We start from the raw sequence: 19,386 nt of genomic DNA on the forward strand, positions 1-19,386 counted from the left end.
ACAGGCTTCCCCAGCACAAAAATCTGCCAGGCTCTACTGTATTAAATATGTTTTTTGGGGGTTTGCTGCTAGCAAATCCATGGCAGCTTTCTGTGCCCTGGTGTTGACAAGGACAAACAAGTGAACTGGCTTGGCTTGGGTAAGCAGTAGCATATGGTGTTGAGATTGCTTCTCCGAGCAGGTCAGTTTGTGGACAGAAAACAGTTGGGATTAGATGTGAAACAGAGAGGTGCTAATTTAATGCATTAGTTAAAATATTGATTTGAATTTGTAAGGCTTTTTATCTTGGAAGGACACTGATGTAGAGAAGTGCCAGATGTCTGTGGATAGTGTTTGACTGATGACATTAACATATTAAACAGTTTGCGTCGTGTGCCTTTGCAGAGGCTATGGCTGAACTGTAGACATGGTGGGTTTTCCTGCTTTTCAGGTGGTGGCCCTTTCAGAGAAAGAGAGATTACTGTATCTGACCCAGGTGTGCAGGCATAGAGATTCTGCTGAGACGTGCAGAAAGCAGCTCTGTTGAGAGGTGATGGAAAGATGCTTTTACCAGTAAGTGGATGTACAGAGTTTGTTGCAGCCCAAAGAGCTGCTGACTTGGTGTTCTAAAACCAGGGGAGCAATGCTTGTAAAGATGTAGCAGGCAGAGCAAAGCTGCGCTTTTAAGTCCTTTTATTTCTTTGTTTTTACCTATGTATTTTGTGATTTCTATTTCAATAGCTGAATATTGTATTATGTGCCCTAGTAAAAGTTGACTTGAATTTCAAAAGCCATTCTGCCTATTTTGGGATGCTGTCAAAGGAAAGCCCTAAGGAAAAGAGGCAACAACATGTACTTGAAGCTCTAGATGTCTTTTAAAGGGGAGGAGGGAAGCCATTTTATCTAGGATGATAGAAAACAATTGCATACTTCCTCTTCATATCCATTTGAGGAGTGAGAGCTTAGAAGCAAGAGTTAGTGAATCCCTTAAAGAGTAAGTGCAGGAGAGCATGTGTGTTTTAGCAGCAGAGAGCCCTTGTCAAAGATGTAGAGTGTTTGTGACATTGCTAGATAACAGAACAGCAGCAACTGTTGAACTATCTTGAACTCTACTGTATGGGGCGTATCTTCCTATCATTCTCAGCTGCCATAGATGAAAAGATCACTGAAGCCAGAGGATTTGCAGTCCATGTTCCTCAAAAAACACTTTCTGCTATGTTTTCTTCTGCTATGTTGAACACTGAGTATAGCTGGCCTCTATGTTTGTGTTCAGTTCATGGGTGAAACCTGCCAAGCATCTTTTTTTCAGTCATGATGTAATCACTGCGGCACCACTCCAGTATTGGTGAGAACCAGAAAACATACAGAACAAAAAGAAAAAACAAAGGTCACCACCCACAGGCAAAATATGGCAGTAGCATTCAGTATGTTGTGTCCTGCAGCTATGTTTTCATGGTGACCTTTATTTTGAGACAATACTATAGAAATGGGAAGAGTTGCCAACAGTTGCCAACTGCTGATAAAAGCTGTTTTGAAAATCTGTTCCAGGACAATTCAGCTGGATTAGTTCCTTTACCAGTTGCTGAGTTCTGTAGACAGAAGCAGGAGAGAGCTTTAAAATCTTATTGTAATGCTCATGAATCTTGTTAGATAAGTAACAGTGGCTGGATCTACTGTATTTACAAAAATCATGCTTTCAGGCCATAAAAAACCTCCTACTTAGTCTTTGTAAATTTAAACCTTGTTTGGTGGCCCTCAGGTCACTGATTGGATGTAGTCGAAGTCATCTCGCAGCCTGATGAGACGTGGCAGCTATGCAGATACATTGGTAGGAATGACTTGATCTATAGCATCGTGGTCCAGTTTATGTAACACTTCTTATTTGTGAATCCTAACAAGCCTGTGGTAGGCAAGGGACCAACGTAACTGCTTTTTCATAAGCAGTGGTGGAGCTTTTCTTGCATCTTGTCACTTAATAACCTGGAGCATGCGCAATATCTGACCTGAGTAATGTGTTTATAGAGCAGGAAATCTGTCTGCCTGGCTAAATGTTTAGTAGGAACCTTCCCCATACCCTTCAAATGGACTGGAGAGGCAAGCAGTGAGGTAATTGGCAAGAAGCTGGTAAGGAAAAGCTTTATTATGCATATATATTTAATTTAAAGAAAGGAGTGCATTTAATTAATGAAAATATAAATCTTTTCCATGTTAAACAATTGAGAGTTTCAGTGTAGTAGGAAAATAGAATAAAATGTAGAGAGTAATTTTTCATTTTGGGAGAAGTGGAAAATGACTGTCGTCTTTAAAACTTGAAAAGGCTCGCAGTTGTGTTCAGCATTGCTGTGTTATTGTTGTCAAGCTGAAAATCCTGGAAGCTATTTAAGCAGTGCCATATGCTCTTCTGAATTGTCAATTGAAAAACAACTCGGGGGGGGGGGGACACCCTAATATATAAAGCTCTTTTCAGAGCTACATCTGGACTCAATATATGCAAGCACCCATTGTATAAGTCAACATGTCTGATTAGATTTCGTTTCAAAAATGTAACACTACGAGGCATGCCATCTTGTGCTTTGGTGCAAAAAAGATTTTCTTAACCTATTTATTTTCCCTGTGTAAGTCAGATTGGGACCCTGTAAAAAATCAGCAAAGCCTGCAGCTAATGCAGCTGGAAATAAGAAACATGTTCTCAGAAATCCTGGTGAGTTGATTAAAGCTGGTAGAGCTACCGTGCATGGCGATCATGTGTAGTTGTTCTATTTATTTTTGAACATGAATACACAGACAAGGCCTGAGTCTGATAAGGAATAAGGTCCTGGGTCAATAACTGCGAGCTATGGCTCTGTGGGCAGAAAGCTACTTTTGGCAATTGCCCCAAAGACAAGGAAAAGCTTTAAAGAAGTTCCCAACTTGTGATCCAGAAAATAGGCAGACAAATAGGCCTTGACCCACTCCTGGAAAGGGGTAGGGAATTTGGCTATTTCTGTCCAGGTCTGTGAAAAAAAGCTAAGAAAAGCAGCCAATTTACAGTAGTTCTCAATTGTCCGTAGGGAGATTTGCATCTCCAGTGGAAAACTTTAGGAATGTGAAAACCAAGAAAGCTGAAAATTCAGCTAGTGTTTGACTGAAGAATAAGCTTTTGGTTGTATTTCATGCAGTAAAATTACATCAATATTAATTAGTAAATTTAAGATGCACTTACAAGTTGCAGCTACAATCATATTGTGGTTGTTCCAAGGAGAAAGAAGGGACTGTTGTGAAAGCTCATACTGGGGCATATGTATAGGCTTCCATTTTGTTCAACTAAAATTTAGCTTATCTTGTATTTGAGCTTGTGCATGGCAGGAGACCATTGTGAAGTCTTAGTTTTTTTTCCTCATAGCCTAGTATAAATTAGTTTTTTTTTAAAAACACTCACATTAAAAAAACCAAACACTTCAGTGCTCACACTCATTCCCCCTCAATCAGATCTGACTTCTACTAGATTAGCTGATGTACATCTGCAATCTGCTAGCCTTCCTGAGTTTCCATTTTCTGTCAGTAAACCTGTGATAAACAGGATGCTTCTGAAATACTTGTTTTTCCTACACTTTAAACAGAGAAATAGCATTTTTATTTACTTAATTAAAAGTGGCTCAGACTTCCAAGTAGAAAATTGCCCTGTAGTACAGAGGTTATTGCAAAAAAAATCAATCCAAGGTTAAGGAACCAGAAAAAAAAAAAGGAAAATAGAAAACTGTAGGTAGCATTTCTTTAAATTTCTTATTTCTAGTAGATAATGTCCATCTCAGCCTTGGACAGGTGATTTTCCTGGGGTTACAAATGAAAATGCAGCAGGAAAACAAAAAAGAACATTTGTTTTATTTTCACTGTGAGCTGAATAATAGTGAGTTGCTATAGCTGTTGGTCTTGTTAGTTGTATTGTCTGCTGCAATTTTTCCTCTAATGATGTATTTGACAGTCTTTAAAAGGTAGCTGAAATGCCTTTACTTTTAAGTATTTATTGACAGCACATGTGGCTTGGGCTGATGTTTTCTGGCGGTCAACTTGATGATGATAACTTAATGCTGAAGTTGAGTAAAGTTAGCACAGTAATAATGTGCTCACTCCAGTGGGCAATGCAGAATTGTGCAGGTTTTGCTGTTCCTGGGATGCATACAGTGCTTCCTTAGTGAGACTCTGCCCAAGTGGGGACTGTGATTGACTGCAGCTTGTGTATTGGGTAATTAAAATAAGAAGCAAGGCTTCAGGTGAAGTTTTGGGGAACAGTCATTACCTATGTACCTAACTTGAATGACACCGCTCCTCTCACAGACAAAACATATACCAATATGTATGTCAGTTGTAAAAACTGTCATGCAGCATGTGTGACAGTGGGCTGAGCTTCCCTACTGGAGGCTGCAGAATGCTTTTGTGCTGAAGAACAGTTGAGGCAATGCTGAAGTTCTCTCTTTGGCCATGAAAAAACAGTATCTGTTTATCCTAAATCTTAATTCAAATTTCCCATGAGTATTTTTCCAGTTGGAGGAGAGAGGTTCCTCACGTTGCCTGCCCTGCTCCCATCCCCACCGTGTTTGGGGCTGAAGACTGACTGTGGCTGAACTCTCCAGGTGGAAGGAGGTCGGTGAGGGAACTGGTCCTTCAGGCTCTGTGATGACTGGGTCTGCAAAAGCAAAAGAAAAGGGAAGTCCACCTCTTGTCTTTATTAAATCGCAAGAAGTAATTTGGGAAGAAATGGGACTATAACTTCTGCATCGTCACTTTGAAACAGAAGATGTAGTTTAAGGAACATGAGGAATTATAAACATAGCACTAAATAACAGGATTTTAAAAGCAGCACTTTTCTAATATTGTCCCAGGTAATGCAGAAATTTACCATACAATTATCAGTCCAACAAAATGGAAAAAAAACAACCCAGAAAACTTTGTGAATTTAATCAATTTCTCTTGGCAGATTAATGTTTATATATAAGAATTCAAAATACGATGTTCTGTTCCACGTGTCTGCTGCAGCATTTCTCATTGTCTTCAAAAGTAATTGATATTTTTGCTGTAGGAAGGGAGATATCTATGTTTACCTGATAGGATCAACAGAACTATTCTAGTGGGCTTTAACTTCTGGTGTCAAAATGCACTGTAATGAAGAGTATTGCAGAAATCTGTAGCTCTGCAGTATGAAGTGCTTGCCATAGCAAGCATTTTTCCGCACTTTTGATTAGAAGTACTGGCTTGAAAAGAACTTATATCTGCTACTTGGTTACTACACTTATAAATACTTTTAATGAATATTTTTTCAAGTCTGTCTTAGAATTTGAAACATAGGATTATGCTGTAAGTCAACAGACTCCTTGAAAGTTCTCTAAATTACTATGATCTGTCTTACAGAAGGCAGAAGAGCAGCAGCAATCCAGAAACTGAATGTATGTCAAATAGGTATATGTGCCTGGGAATGTGTCTTGGTCCATAACTCACCACTAGTGCTGAACGTTTACAAATTCTTGGAAAGTCAGAGGAAGGGATCTGTAATCTCTGTTCACTGCTCCCATTTGACTGCTCAGTTGATACCATGAGGTTGGAAATTCCTGCCTGCTTCTGTAATGAGGTTGATGAATCTGTACTTTGGGTGATCCATTTTTCAGACCTTTGATTTGATAGCATTTTTAAGTATGTAAGAAGAGAAGTGCTTTACCTCTGCTGCCCAGCTACAATTGCGATCTGAAAGCTGTACCTATGTGACCTTGAAACACATACTATTGCTAGGTTGAAGTATTGTGGAGAAATTACACTCCAAGGAACCTTCTTTAGCTTGCTTGTCAGGGATTTGTCAAGGCAGAGCTTTTTCTTGTTGCTATTCTGGGTTAAATTTAGGTATGTCCCACCCAGCCCTGTACTGTTCTTCTCTCTGTTACCCACCTCCTTCCTAGCTCCCTTCACTTTTTTTTTTTCTTTTTTTTTTCCCCTTTGGTGTGGTGCTCAGCGAAGTAAGCAGCACTGTGAGAAGAAAACGTTAAACCTTGGAGCCTGCTCTGCAGTAGAAAGGGCAGCAGTTGCACAGGGAGCCGTCTGCGGAGAATACCTCTGTGCTTCAGGGGCTCCCTGCTCCCCGTGCTCCTGGACAGGCAGAAGACACAGCAGAAGTGGAGGAAATGGAAGGGCAAATGCTAGGGGAAGCAGGGATGTGGTGAAAGAAGTAGGTTCAGATGTAGATGGTTGAGGGATAGAGACTGCAGAGGTACTGAGGACTGTCACTTTGTAAGTTCAGTGTGGACAGATTTTACATAAATATAAAATTTGTCATCAGGTTCTGTATGGCAAGTGGTTTGATTTAAAAAACAAATTACTGGAGGTTTTTTGTTTAATTAAACTGCACATTCTTAATAAATTAAAAGACTGGAAATTTAAGGCAAATGTAAAAGTTTAGTAGCTCCATTTATATTCTATATAAATATAAAATCTGAAGCTTAGAAGCTTATGTTCACAGGCTTAGAAAGCCTTCTTAACGATTTTTATGGTGGTTTTTCATAACAGCACTTGATATTTTGACTAGTGTGAGGCTAATAAGCCTTTTTTGTTTGTGTGATTACTCAGCATTCAAACACAGCACACTAGTGATTGTGGCATTGTGCGTTATGGATGAAGGCCCTCAGTGTTAATACAGATCTTACCTTTGGGACTTGTGAAGCTTTTATTTAGCTGTACAAAAGAATAACATGGGAAAGGTGGATTGTAGGTCACACAGGTATATTTGAACTTCATTGGTGTCTAAATATGCACGTGTAATCCAAGCAGAGCTCCAAGAGTGACCCCAGGGATGTGCTCCTCAGGTGTGAGCGCAGGCGGCAGGACGAAGCTTGCAGGATGTTGGCGCTCACGCAGCGCTGTGCCCAGGCTCCTCACTTCCAAACTCACAAAGGCGTTGCGCGGTGTGCTTTTCAGCCCACGCGTGCCTTGCCTTACCTACTTTTTCCAGATTGTTTTTCTTTCTGCATGCATCTTCACCTTTTTTCCCCCATCTTAGTTGTTTTGAAGCATTCCTGCCTCTTCCCGGTTGTTCTTCCCTACACTTCTCATATTCTAGCTTCCATTTTTTTCAGAGAGAGAGCAACTAGAAGAGAAGTCTACATTCATCATCAGAATTTCAGAAGCCTGGGTGTTCTCCTCAGTGCTAGGCAGCCTTGTTAGTGCCTTGCTAGGAGCAGAAAGGGGAGGGGAAAAAAAGGTGCTGACGTGTGCATTTGATTTTCTTTACCCATTAGCATAAGGTTACCTACCTACAGTGGTTTGCGTTGGTGGTTTTGGGGTTGGTTTTTTTTGCATTTCTGCTGTGTGGCTTCATTTCCATGTGACTGTTTTAAATAGTATGTTTGCATGTGGCTGAAAGAACCTTCTGTTTTATAAAAGACTAAAACTTCAGGTCTCTGTTTAGTCAGAAAATTGAGACTAACATGGCTAGTTGTGCTGCTGCTTCTCAGGCTGGTTGGAGCTACATGGGAAAACAGAAGTGGAAAATGGTTTTATTGCCTATCTTTCTGGTTTTAGGTAAATTTTTTTTCATGGATAAATCTTTTTCTTTTTGATAAACAGTGGTGATACCTTTTCCTTTTCAAGCTGAAACTAGAACTGCAGGAGGGAGAGAAACTGGTGATGGAGTGATTTAGCTTTTAATTTGGTGTTGCTCATGAACTACACTTTGCTTTGTGTTTGTTTTTCTGCTGTACTCAATTCTGTTAAATTCATGTCAGTTTTGTAGCCCTAATTCATATCAGACCGGCTTCCTGCTTGGGCTCCCAAGTACAATAGTTGATTTGATAAACTTGACATTCTTCCAGAGGGAACTAGTTGCTGAGTAGTAATTGTTGCAATCATTATACTGAAAGCACTTCTGAATGATATTGTCTCTTGCTTAGAAATTACTTGTCTAATATTTGTCTTTTTTGGTATATTTTGTGGCATTTGGGAACTGGGGGCATATGGAAGTCAGATGAATTAGCTTCTTGCTCTTTAAATAGGTCATATTTAATGTACACTGAGAATAAAACAATATATAATAATATTTCAGACGCCATTGGTTTTGTTTATAAAGACATTTCTTAGTCAAACTTAACTTTAAAATTTGGTTTTAAGGTGCTGTGGGTTGATTAAAAATTACTGGAGGTTTTCTGTTTAATTGAACTTAGAGCTTTGATTTTATTTCCTCTGAATTCTGTCAACTTAATTAAAAAAAAAAAATCTTATCTCCGTTTAGAGCTGCAAAAATTCTTGAAGGAGTGATTCTACAGCAGTATTTAGCTCTTCTACTGTGTGATCTGTACCCCTCCATCTCTCACAGGACAGCATTTGCTGTTTGACTGTTCAATTGGGTCTTACTTTTGTCTGATAGCAGCCCATGTGTTTAGTTTCACTTCATGTTTCAAACAATCTTACATCGGTGGGACACCAAGCAGAGTTGCATTGAGGTCTCTTCCATTTTATTGTTTCTGTAAGCCTTCTACTTTTTTCCCTAAACTTTCTAAAAATTAATGTTTCAAAGTAGTTTCTATGTAGCTTCTTTAGTTTTAAAAGTAAGTTTATGAATATTGGGAAATAAAATATATTTTCTTTCTCTTTTTGTTGTCAAACTACCTCTATAATAATATGTATGTATTCTTTATAGTTTCAGTGTTGGCAAAGTTTCCAGTTAGATCACCAAATATGTTTCAGATACAGTTTACTAACTGCCCTGGCTGTGGGAAATGCACATCAAAATCATATGTTTTGTTTCTGGTTTACATTGTTGTATTCCTGTCATAGTAAAATACGAGCTTTGAAAGGCACAGCAGTGTAAAAATCCTGTTCAAAAACTCCCTTAATTTAAGTATGACTACATACACATTGGCAGACCTGTTTTCGGCAAGTGCATGTTACTGTGAACTAAGAGAGCAAGTCATATAAAATAGTGCTAATCTATAAAAGTCGTGTGAAAACTACATAGTAGAGTTCTGATCTTGTAATGATTTACAGCTGAAAGCAGCACAGAATTTTGAAAAAAGAGGGACTTTTTTTTTTTCCTCCTTTCCTCCTCTGAGCTGCATCAGTCTAATACTATTTGTAGGTTTGCTGGTTACATATGGACCAGAAAACCCATCTGGGAGGTGGGATTAACACTGCAGAGGAGGACTTTCAGTAATGAAATACTTGGATACAGAGAGACAGTCAGCTCTTCAAAGAGCTTTGAATAACTGCTTTATGTGGTATCAGGGGTACCAAAATGGAGGAACAAATTGAGCCTTCTGTGCAGCAGGGAGCTGGAGAGGATGAGGCGTGCGAAGGACTCAACAGCTAGGAAGCAGGATAAATGAGGACAGCAAGGGAGCAAGAAGTCCAAGGACTTGAAAAGGGAGGGAGAAAGGAGAAAACATAAATACACAAGGCACTAACAATGTCCAGGGAATGGCAGAAGATGCAAAAACATTTGAGAGACAACTGAGACTTTAGTTGTCAGTATGGAAAATATCTCTGTCATTGTTTGGAGCAGGCAGAAGTATGAAGAGGGGCTGCGTTACTTGGCGTCCTCATCCCAAAGCACTGAAACGGCAGGATTGTTACAGCTTGTGAGGAGCTTTAACAAGGGGAGAGGAGGACTAGCCTTGCTGGTTGGGCTCTTCAGGTTCCCTGGGCTGATAAGGCTCAGCAAACGGAAGGCAGCTTTCCAATGGGAATTCACCTCTCCTTGGTCTTGTTTTCCCCCTTTTCTGAAATACTTGCGATTTTTATGTGTATACATTCAGTGGAAATTTCCAGTACACTGCCTAGACTGGTGCCCAGATCATATGTTTGTGGGTTTTTTCTTTTTTTTTTTTCCTTTTTTTTTTTTTTTCTCCTATTTAGCATAGTTAAATAGAAGACCCAGGTATTTGCATAGCTAGTTTGGTTGATTTTGTTATTATTTCCCCCCCTCCAATATGTGTTATTTCAAGTACACTAGAATTAAATACTACTTGTTACGACAGTGCTTATTTAGGTGACTGGAGTTTTTTGACCTTATTGATAATTTTCTTTGTCAAATCTACAGATAAGTCGAATCATAGAAAGGTCGGTGTTGAAAGGAACCTTTTAAAGATGACCTAGTCCTATTCCCCTGCCATGGGCAGGGATATTTTTCACTAGATCGGGTTGCTCAACTGTGTTCAGAAATCCAGACAACATGTTTATGCCCCAGGTGGGTTCAAAATTAGCAGCTCCTTTAGTCCATCCCTATTGGAGATACTTGGATGTGGACAGGGTGGTAGTAGTTTAGTGGGGAAATGCTGTGTCCCTTCTTTCCTGGTATAAACCAAGCTTATTCACTATATAGTAAGGGCAATATTTACCAGCTATTACTAAGTAATTAATAAATGTAGCTAGCAGCAGCATTTAGAAAATGATAGTTTTTAATAAACTTTTTTTTTAATTAATGACCTGACCTATTGTTATTCTTATTCTCAATTCCATTTCCAGTCCACAGAACAGACTTATGTTGCACCCATAACTGCAGTGTTGACGTAAGAGTCTCCTTTAAGGGTGTTCTGTCTGTGGCTTTTTAAACTTCAAGCACGTAATTTGATAATCCTGTAGGTGCTATTTTTAATATTCATTTTTAATATTTTTAATTAAGAATAGATTCTTAAGATTTAGTGCTTGTCCTTGTTCTTAAATTTGTCTGGCACTGTTAAAGTATTTATTCAACTAGTTTGATTAGAAATGAGACTTGCTATCTGCAAACAAAATGTTTGGCCCTGTCAATTGTAGGCACTTGATCTTAAGATAACGCATGCATCTGTTCACTGTTGTAGTTAATAAGTCTCAGTGCAAAAATGTGATCTGTTCAGTTTTTTTGTAGTTAAAACTGCTTTAGATAAAAAATTAGGTTCCTTATTTTGCTTTTAAATCTCTGTTACGGGTTTGTGTGGTGCGGGTTTTTGTTTTTGTTTTGTTTTGTTAGCGGGGGAGGGCCCGCCGGGCCGGCTCCTGCTGGCAGCTACTGCTGGAAGCTCCCCCGGCTCCAGGCCGGACCCGCCTCTGGCCCAGGCCGAGCCCATCGGTGACGGTGGTAGCGCCTCTGGGAGAACACGGGGGGACCCCACGGTGGAGCAGGGGAGGAGGGAGGAGTCCTCCTCCCCCTGAGGAGGAAGGAGCGGCAGAGACCCGGGGTGGCGAGCTGACCCCAACCCCCATCCCCTGTCGAGGCGGAGAGAACCGGGAGTGGAGCTGAGGCGGGAAGGAGGGAGGGCTGGGGGGAAGGTGCTCTAAGGTTCGGGTGCCCTTCCCAGGCTCCTCCTTTGGGTTCGATTGGTAGCAAATGGAATCGATCTGGTCTCTTCCCCAAGCTGAGCCTGCCTCTTGCCCGTGACCCTAAGTGGCGAGTGATCCCTCCCAGCCCTCATCTCGACCCGCGAGCCTGCTTTGGTATTTTCTCCTCATCCCGCCGTGGCCGGGACAGGGAAGGAGGGGAGCAAGCAAGCGGCTCCATGGTGCTTTGTTACCGGCGGGGCCTAAACCGTGACAGTCTCCCAGCTGAGTTTTAGCACCAGAGTTTGTAGTCGTTGCCTTTGGGGTATGGTTTCCCCTGTCTTCTGAAATACTCATGGGCCAAAGCTGAATTGCGTTACATTACCTCCATGAGTACTTAAGCCAGCTCTGTATGTTTTTGTGACATTAAGTGAGCAGTAGCAATGTTGTGGGTTGCTCTACAGAAAATTGGCAACAGAAAGCTGAGAGTTCTTGCTCCTAACCTTTTCTGGCTAGGAAACTTGACCAATGTAACATAACTACTGTAATTTCCCATTTCTTTAGGCAACTACTGTCTTGTAATGCTGTTTATTTGCAGAGTCCAGCAACTGTTGTAACACATTCTTAATTTTGGGATTTATACCCCAAATAGAAATTTGCTGCAAGCCCCCTTCAAGCCAGAGTTATCAACCTCTGAGAGACATTGCCAAGGCTCTGTGTTACTGCTAGTTTCTTGGTCAGTGCTTTGCAATGTCTCACAATCGTGAGTCTTGGCATGGAAGGAGCTAAAAAATGAATCTGATAAATGCTGGAATGGCAGCTGAGCTCTGCAGTTTGTGGCCAAAGTCAAAGTTACAGTTTAATATTCTCACCAAGCACAGTCCTCTGGGCCGTTGTATGCAAAATCTGAAAAAGCTTAAGGAAAGGTTTAGAGTCACTGCACTTTGTGGGTATTAGCCATGTCAACAGCACTAGCAAGGGTATGGAAAACGCTTGAATTCTGGTTTTGGCAGGCAAAGAGAAACCACATAAAATATTTGAAATAAATTTCTCAAAAATAAGAATGAAGAGTCTGTGTTACATTAACGGCTACGTGCCCTTAAAACCTTCATGTGTTTCCCTTCAGTTTGCTGTCTTTGTTGGCTTTCTTTGTCTGCACAACTCTATTGAGGAACAAATTCACCTCTAAAATTAGGACTGAGAGTCAAGATGCAACTGAGGAACTGACCCAGAAGAATTAGTAAAATTCTGCTTTGAAATTTGTTCTCCTGTTTGCCTCTTTTACCTCTTACCACAGATGACTAATAGGGGTAAAAATACGAACACTTTTTCTCCTCATTTTCACCTCTAAATGTGCCCCTGTTCAAATACCAGAGAATACTAATAGAAAAAAAAAGTGGGCATTTGTTATTACAAGTGTAGTCTTGTAAGACTCATAAATGAACTGGTGCTTTCACATCAAGACAAGGTAAAGAGACATTATCAATACAACCCTATTCAGATAGCTTCAGCATGCTTCTACATGTCGGAAGACTCAGTGGTAGCATTTCTTTTAATTTCCCTGCTGTGTGTAAGCATTAACTGCATTTCTTTGTATTTAACATTTTTTGTGGTAGTCTCAGTTACATTTCAACAAATATATTTTGTGTGTGTTTTCTTTAGATAAGTCAGATTATTTAAGGCTGGCAAGGTAGCCATGTAAGGGCAGGGATTAGTTAGGAAAATGGTGGACAATCCAGCCCCTTCAATCTGAACTACTTAGTTTTCCCAGTGGTTTTGTAGTACCATCGTAGTAACTGTGCTGTGTCTTTTGCTGATATCCTTCAATGTCAGTTTTTAAGTTACAATGTTGAGAGGCAGCTGGCTTTTTTTATGGCCCTTTTCTTCCTATTCATGCTCTTAGACCTTCATGAGAGACTGACAGAAAAAGCAGCTTCAAGAAGAGTGCAGAAGGCAGAGTTGTTAAACATCCAGAGATATTTCTGTAGTCTTAGCCAGGTATTGACTTTGCTAAAGAGCTCTCTTGACTATGTAAATCATGAAAAATTCACGACAAAGATCGGTACCGTACAGTGGCAGCCTCTCATGGAAACCATAGTCTTGTGTATAATTACTTAAAAAAAAAAAAAAAAAAAAAAGTCATAGTCCTATATGTCCTTAAACTCTCCTAAAGGTATATGGTGTATGTTTTATATCTTTCAGTGCATTTAATCCCAGTAAACCCCATCAGGGAAGATGGGTTGAATCCTAAAAGCCGAAAGAGAATAATGCCTGATTTGCTGACTGAGTCTCCTGCAATAGATCCTGTTTATGAAGCTCGTGTTTATTGCAATATTCCCACCATTGCTGAACGCAGCATGGAAGGTAAGCTTTGTGAATGCAAACAACAGTTTAGTTGCTTGTTTCTATGTGCTGTCATTGGAAAGGATAACTTTGTGCACTGTCAGTTCTTTGGTGCTTGGAGAACATACAGCAAATGCTAGTTGGTTGCTGAATTATGTTAAATCATTTGAAATATGCTCCTCTTCTTTCTTTTCCTTTGTATCTTCTCTGTTGTCTTGATGTTTGGAAGTGGTTCTGTTATTAGTCAGTGGTCAACTGGAGGCCTAAAATGGAAGAGATATAGTTATTTAATATCTGAATTGCAATTCATGTTACAAGTGAGCTGCATTGCAAACAGTTGACTTGGAATTCTGGAAAAACTCCAGAAATAACTAATTTTGGAACTCCAGACCATTAGACATAGTCAGCTAAAAGGCACATTTGCATTCTTCACCCTATAGCAGCTGCAGCAGCAAGTTAGTCTGAATGAATTCCCTTATTAGCATATCCCACTAATGCATATAAAATAAATTACAAATTAGTATATCAAAAGGCTCCAAATTAGGCATGCTGCAAAACCCGTCACTATGTCACTACACTATTCTACTTCGATAGGGGTCTGGAAGAGAGGCATTGTAGAAGTGGGGTAACCTTATCATGTTGTCAGAGTTCAGTGCTTGAATAATGTCTTGTTTGGTTGTTGGACATTAGAAGTACTATGGAGAATTTGCCAAGAACCTGAGTCTTGTATAAGTTGTCTTGCAATTTAAAGTGAAATCTTTCTTGGGACAGTAAATTACCATTTCTTATGGGGGCTTTCTTTCATTGCAATACCAAAGCTAGCTAGCTAATTATACGTGCCTTTTTTCTTAAATAAAACATGTGCAGGGGAAAGATTTAGGTAACGTTTACTTAACTTTTTATACTATTTTTTTTTGTTCTCTTTCTTCACTTTAGGTCATGCACCTCATTATTTTAAGCTAGTATCAGTTCAAGTGTTGATTCGACATGGCGATAGGTATCCGCTATATGTCATTCCCAAGACAAAGAGACCTGATATTGACTGTATGTTGCTGCCTAGCAGGTAGAATTCCTGGCTTTTATCATTAAGTGTGTGTTTTGCTTGATAATTATTTTGTTCCTCTTCAGGAAACAATTTGTGCAGCTTCAAGTACATTGTGACTTCTGATCTTTGTGTATTGCTGTGGATTAAAATAATCCAACACTGTATCAGTGGTGTACAATACTTCCTTTGAAACAGGAACTATTACCTGTTACCAGTTCAGACCAGAAGAAATTCTTGGTATTTCTTTAAAAAGTAAAAGCTATTTAATTGAATATTTAGGTTACCATTTGTCTTCGATAAGCTTCTACACATTTTCAAAATACAAGTGCAGCGTTTGAGAAATGTCTCTACCATTTCAGCTAAGCATGCTTCCTTTTGTATGAATACAAAAAGGTCTCAGTTCATCACTACCACAGGAAAACTGATGTTTGTGTCTTATGTTATTATTTTTTCCTCTTACCTTTTAGAAATATAGGTTATCAGAGTTCCCTTAAATTAATGATTTGTGTCAAAGTTCAGGGAAAAAAATGGGGGTTGTACATTTAACTATTAAAGTAGAAGTTAAACAGAAAGTGCACTGTTTGCTACTTGAAAGCTACCCTTTTCCTGTAGTTACCACTCGCTGTTTAAAACTATCACCTAAGTTATTTGTGTCTGCCTGCTGTTAAAACATGATTTACTGTTCTGTTTCAAAATATTGTGCTTCTGTCTAATATCATGTCTTTGTAGCTTGCTGATGCTTGTCTTCATATGTGAACCGGTCTGAGCTGTAGATATGATCTGAATTGCTTCTCTTCCGTGTGGAAGAACCTTTCTTTCTTGTTTAGAGTTTATTCACTGATAAAGATGAATTATAGTTTAGAGTAGTAGACATAAACAGTGATGATGTAAATCACCAACCTTTGTCCTAGCTTGCTTGATTACATGCGTTTTTTTCTCCTTTTAAGTAGGATCTGTGGTATTATTATTATTTTTTTCCAGCTGAGGACTTTCCAGTGAACCTACTGAATACTTACAGGTAAAAGAAGAATATCAAGAAAAACGATGAGATATGTTAGCAAAACCTCTAGGCAGCTCTGCACCCACTCGGCAGAGTCTGTGTAGGGATTCAGTGACTGGGGGCTGCATCTGCTTTGTGTATTTGCATACATTACTCAGGAAAAGAGGCATAGTAGATCTCCTGATCTACTGGTATACAAAGCAGTGTGAATATACCAATAAATACCTTTTTCCAGGATAGCATGGAATCTCCTCTGTCTTTAAAAAAATAATGTTCTTGCTTTTCTGGTGTAGAATTACTCAGAACTAGCTTTACTCTGTCATGCTGAAAGTGTTAACGGCACACTGAAAGTGCATTTCTGACTTAGATCAAATGTGCGGTTTTTGTTGTGATAGATTCATGGGCCATGTTCCTTAAAATTTTAGTAGCTTCCTGTCATCAGTAGCATTTATGATTTTATCTTTTATATCTGGAATACTCTGTCCTTTCAGCTTTTCCTCAAGTGGGCTTTTAACAAAAGAATCTTTCTGAAGGAGAAGGTGGATTATGGTACACTTTAGGTTTGTGATTAGCTCGTCTATGGCAGTTCCATTTAAAAAACAAAACCAATTTTCATATCTGGTCTTGTGTCAGTTTCTGCTTCAAGTATATTAAAACCCAAACACAGGAGTAATATTGCACAGTAGAAATGTTGCTAAAATATGCTGAAGTGACATGAAAGAAAACCTGAAACTAATTATTAAGTATAGCCTCATCTCATACTTGTAAAGGTGATGGGAAGATTGATGAGAGGGGCTTGCTAACTAGATACATTCGGTAGTGGACACAAAGGCCGGCAGAAAATGATCAGCAAATTGGATCTTTCTCTGAAGGAAGCTGAAATATATTGCTTTGCTTTTCAGATATCTGGCTGCATAAAGGAAATTGCCCTTGTTATTAGTAGATGTCCTGAAATTTGCAAGGCTCGCAATGCTGCCTTCAGTTGTAGTCAGTGTTATAATGCTATTCTGGCATGAGTAATTGAAAAGTAACCATTACTGCTGAAGCAAACTACTGTTATGGTGGTTGGTGTAACCCTATGGAAGTTTGAAACCAATGTCAGTTTTAGCCCGTCTTTGTGTCTACCTGGTCATAGGAAACAGATTTAGGGGCTCCTGAGTTATGTTCAGGCTACCCTATCTATCTGCCTGCATTGTGTATGAAGATCTAAACAGAGGAAAATTCACAACTTTTTTCCTCTAAACAGAGGAAAAATACAATATTTGACATGTATACACTTTTGTCTACAATATATACAAGTGTACATATAAAAATGTATGTATACCTTTTTAAGAGCAAAATGGGAAGAAAAATAGACATGAGGAATCTGCTTTTTACAGCTAACATGGCATTGGAATTCAGAAGATTTAAATAGCTTCTAATTTCACTGTTTTTAGAGTGTATATATGTACTTAGATCTTTCTTAGCTGCTTGGTACAAGTATCAAACTCAGAAATTGAGCAAACCCATGTCCTCATTTTTGAAAGGAGACTAATCTTTTGGAATGCCTGTCTATGAATGTGTCGTGGTTTAACCCCAGCCAGCAACTAAGCACCACACAGCCGCTCACTCACTCCCCCCCATCCAGTGGGATGGGGGAGAAAATCAGGAAAAAAAGAAGTAAAACTCCTGGTTTGAGATAAGGACGGTTTAATAGAACAGAAAAGAAGAAACTAATAATGATAATGATAACACTAATAAAATGACAACAGTAGTAATAAAAGGATTGAAATGTACAAATGATGCACAGGGCAATTGCTCACCACCCGCCAACCAACACCCAGCTGGTGCCCGAGCAGCAATTCCCTGCCCCCACTTCCCAGTTCCTGTACTAAATGGGACGTCCCGTGGTATGGAATACACCGCTGGCCAGTTTGGGTCAGGTGCCCTGGTTGTGTCCTGTGCCAACTTCTTGTGCCCTGGCTGGGGATGAAAAGCTGAAAAATCCTTGACTTGAGACTAAACACTACTTAGCAACAACTGAAAACATCAGTGTTATCAACATTCTTCGCATACTGAACTCAAAACATAGCACTGTACCAGCTACTAGAAAGACAGTTAGCTCTATCCCAGCTGAAACCAGGACAGAATACAACCCAAAATACCTGATTTTATGACTATACTGAACAAGTTTTCTAAGTGGTAGTGGTATAGGACCTTTTACATAGTGCAATTTTTTTTTTTTAAAAAAACTTCCCTCTGCTATCATGTTGGCTACTTCTTTATTCATACTTCAGATTCCACCAAAAGGCTTGTTTTGTCAAGAAGTGGCATTCAGTGACCTCATCTGACATCTTCCAAGGGAAGTTTGAATTCTTTGAGAGGTGCCCAACCCCAACAGTGTTCTATGACCGCTGCAAGCTGAGTGGCTTTCTGAAATTAGATATGCAGCCCTGAGATGGCAGACAGGAGACCAAACTCCAGTTATCTCTGCCAGAGTTGTGGGCAATTAATTTCTTGCTAATAGCTATGATAACATTTTTAATGACCTGCCTTGAAGGGGTGAGATTATTTTCAGCATGAAATACTAAGTAAAGAAATATGCTCCAGATTCCTTTCAGAGTTTTTAAAGGCTCTGATCTTCTGATCTTGCTCAATACCTGTCACATTAGAACGTATGTGAGAAAATTTTATTGCAAAGATCTTAACTGCAAGTGACAATGGATGAGTAGCTGTGTTTCCCAATATTACAGTGCCACACAAAACCTGAGTTTTGTATTTGTTGGAGAAGCTTTTATAGCTATTTCCACTCCAGTTTCAGGCAAGGAATACAACATGAAGGCCCTGGAGTCAGGAAAACTATCCATAAAAGGTAAAGAAGTAGTGCAGCTTTTTATACTGCCAACAGAATGACCAAGTCAAGCAGTTAAGAGGGCGTAGTGCCAGGATGCGAGGAGGCTAGCAGTGTCGATACCCTTGGCTGTTACTGATTTATGAAGCATTAGAACATCAATGTATAGATTATACATTCCTTACCATTCACAGCTGCTAAAAATGAGTGGAGAACCAAAAAGACCTTGTCTGCTTGAGAACAAGGGTTATGTAGAATAAAATCTCAGGGCCAACTTTGAAAGGGCAGCAGAAAGATTAAAGGAGTTGGCTCTGTACCATTCTGTCCAGATGTGTTAAAGCTCACCTTTCTGAATAAAGCTGGAATTATTACTGTTTATGCCATTGTTTTGAATGGAACATTTATTACTTTAACATCAGGAAGCTATTTGCCGCGTTTGGCTGTCAAGCTTATATTCCTTCCTTTGTGATGTAAATTTGGTGCTCGATTGTAAACATATTTATATTGAGAGTATTACAAGGTATATAGTTGCTACATTTGAACTGAAGGTTTTTTGATGCTGTATAATTAAGTTGAGATGTCTGATTGAAGCCTGGCTTGTTTAAGCTTTCTGGACTTCAGTTTCAGATAAGTATGCTGCTCATATTCAGTCTGTTCTTTATTTGTCTTGGCGTTCAGCTGATGGAATTCATTAATTAAGCAGATTATGCTACAGCCCCATGGACTTCTAATGGATATGCAAAATAGCCTTGAGGTCACGCTTTGGTTTTGTGAATTATGGATTGTGATGTATAGGTGTGGCATGAATATAAGCAAATGGATTAAATGTTTTGGAGGTTTCTTCCATCTAAAACTTCGATTAATATTATTATTATTTTCATTGTTCTGGATGCAAATTTCTAAAGGGAACTGAATAATATATACTTGTTTTCCCTCAAGAAA

General features: G+C 39.3%; 1 protein-coding gene across 6 annotated transcripts in view; it reads left to right on the forward strand.

Annotated features, from left to right (window-relative positions):
• PXYLP1 (2-phosphoxylose phosphatase 1) overlaps nucleotides 1-19,386 on the forward strand; it is a 61,416-nt gene that overhangs the window by 29,237 nt on the left and 12,793 nt on the right. For all 6 annotated transcript variants that reach the window (XM_049803665.1, XM_049803662.1, XM_049803663.1 and 3 more), the window contains 2 exons: nucleotides 13,429-13,590; nucleotides 14,506-14,632. In XM_049803665.1, the coding sequence (XP_049659622.1) occupies nucleotides 13,429-13,590; nucleotides 14,506-14,632 (289 nt within the window). The remainder of the gene's footprint in view (nucleotides 1-13,428; nucleotides 13,591-14,505; nucleotides 14,633-19,386) is intronic.

Source organism: Accipiter gentilis, chromosome 6 (genome assembly GCF_929443795.1).
Source record: "Accipiter gentilis chromosome 6, bAccGen1.1, whole genome shotgun sequence".
Taxonomy (NCBI): Eukaryota; Metazoa; Chordata; class Aves; order Accipitriformes; family Accipitridae; genus Astur; species Astur gentilis.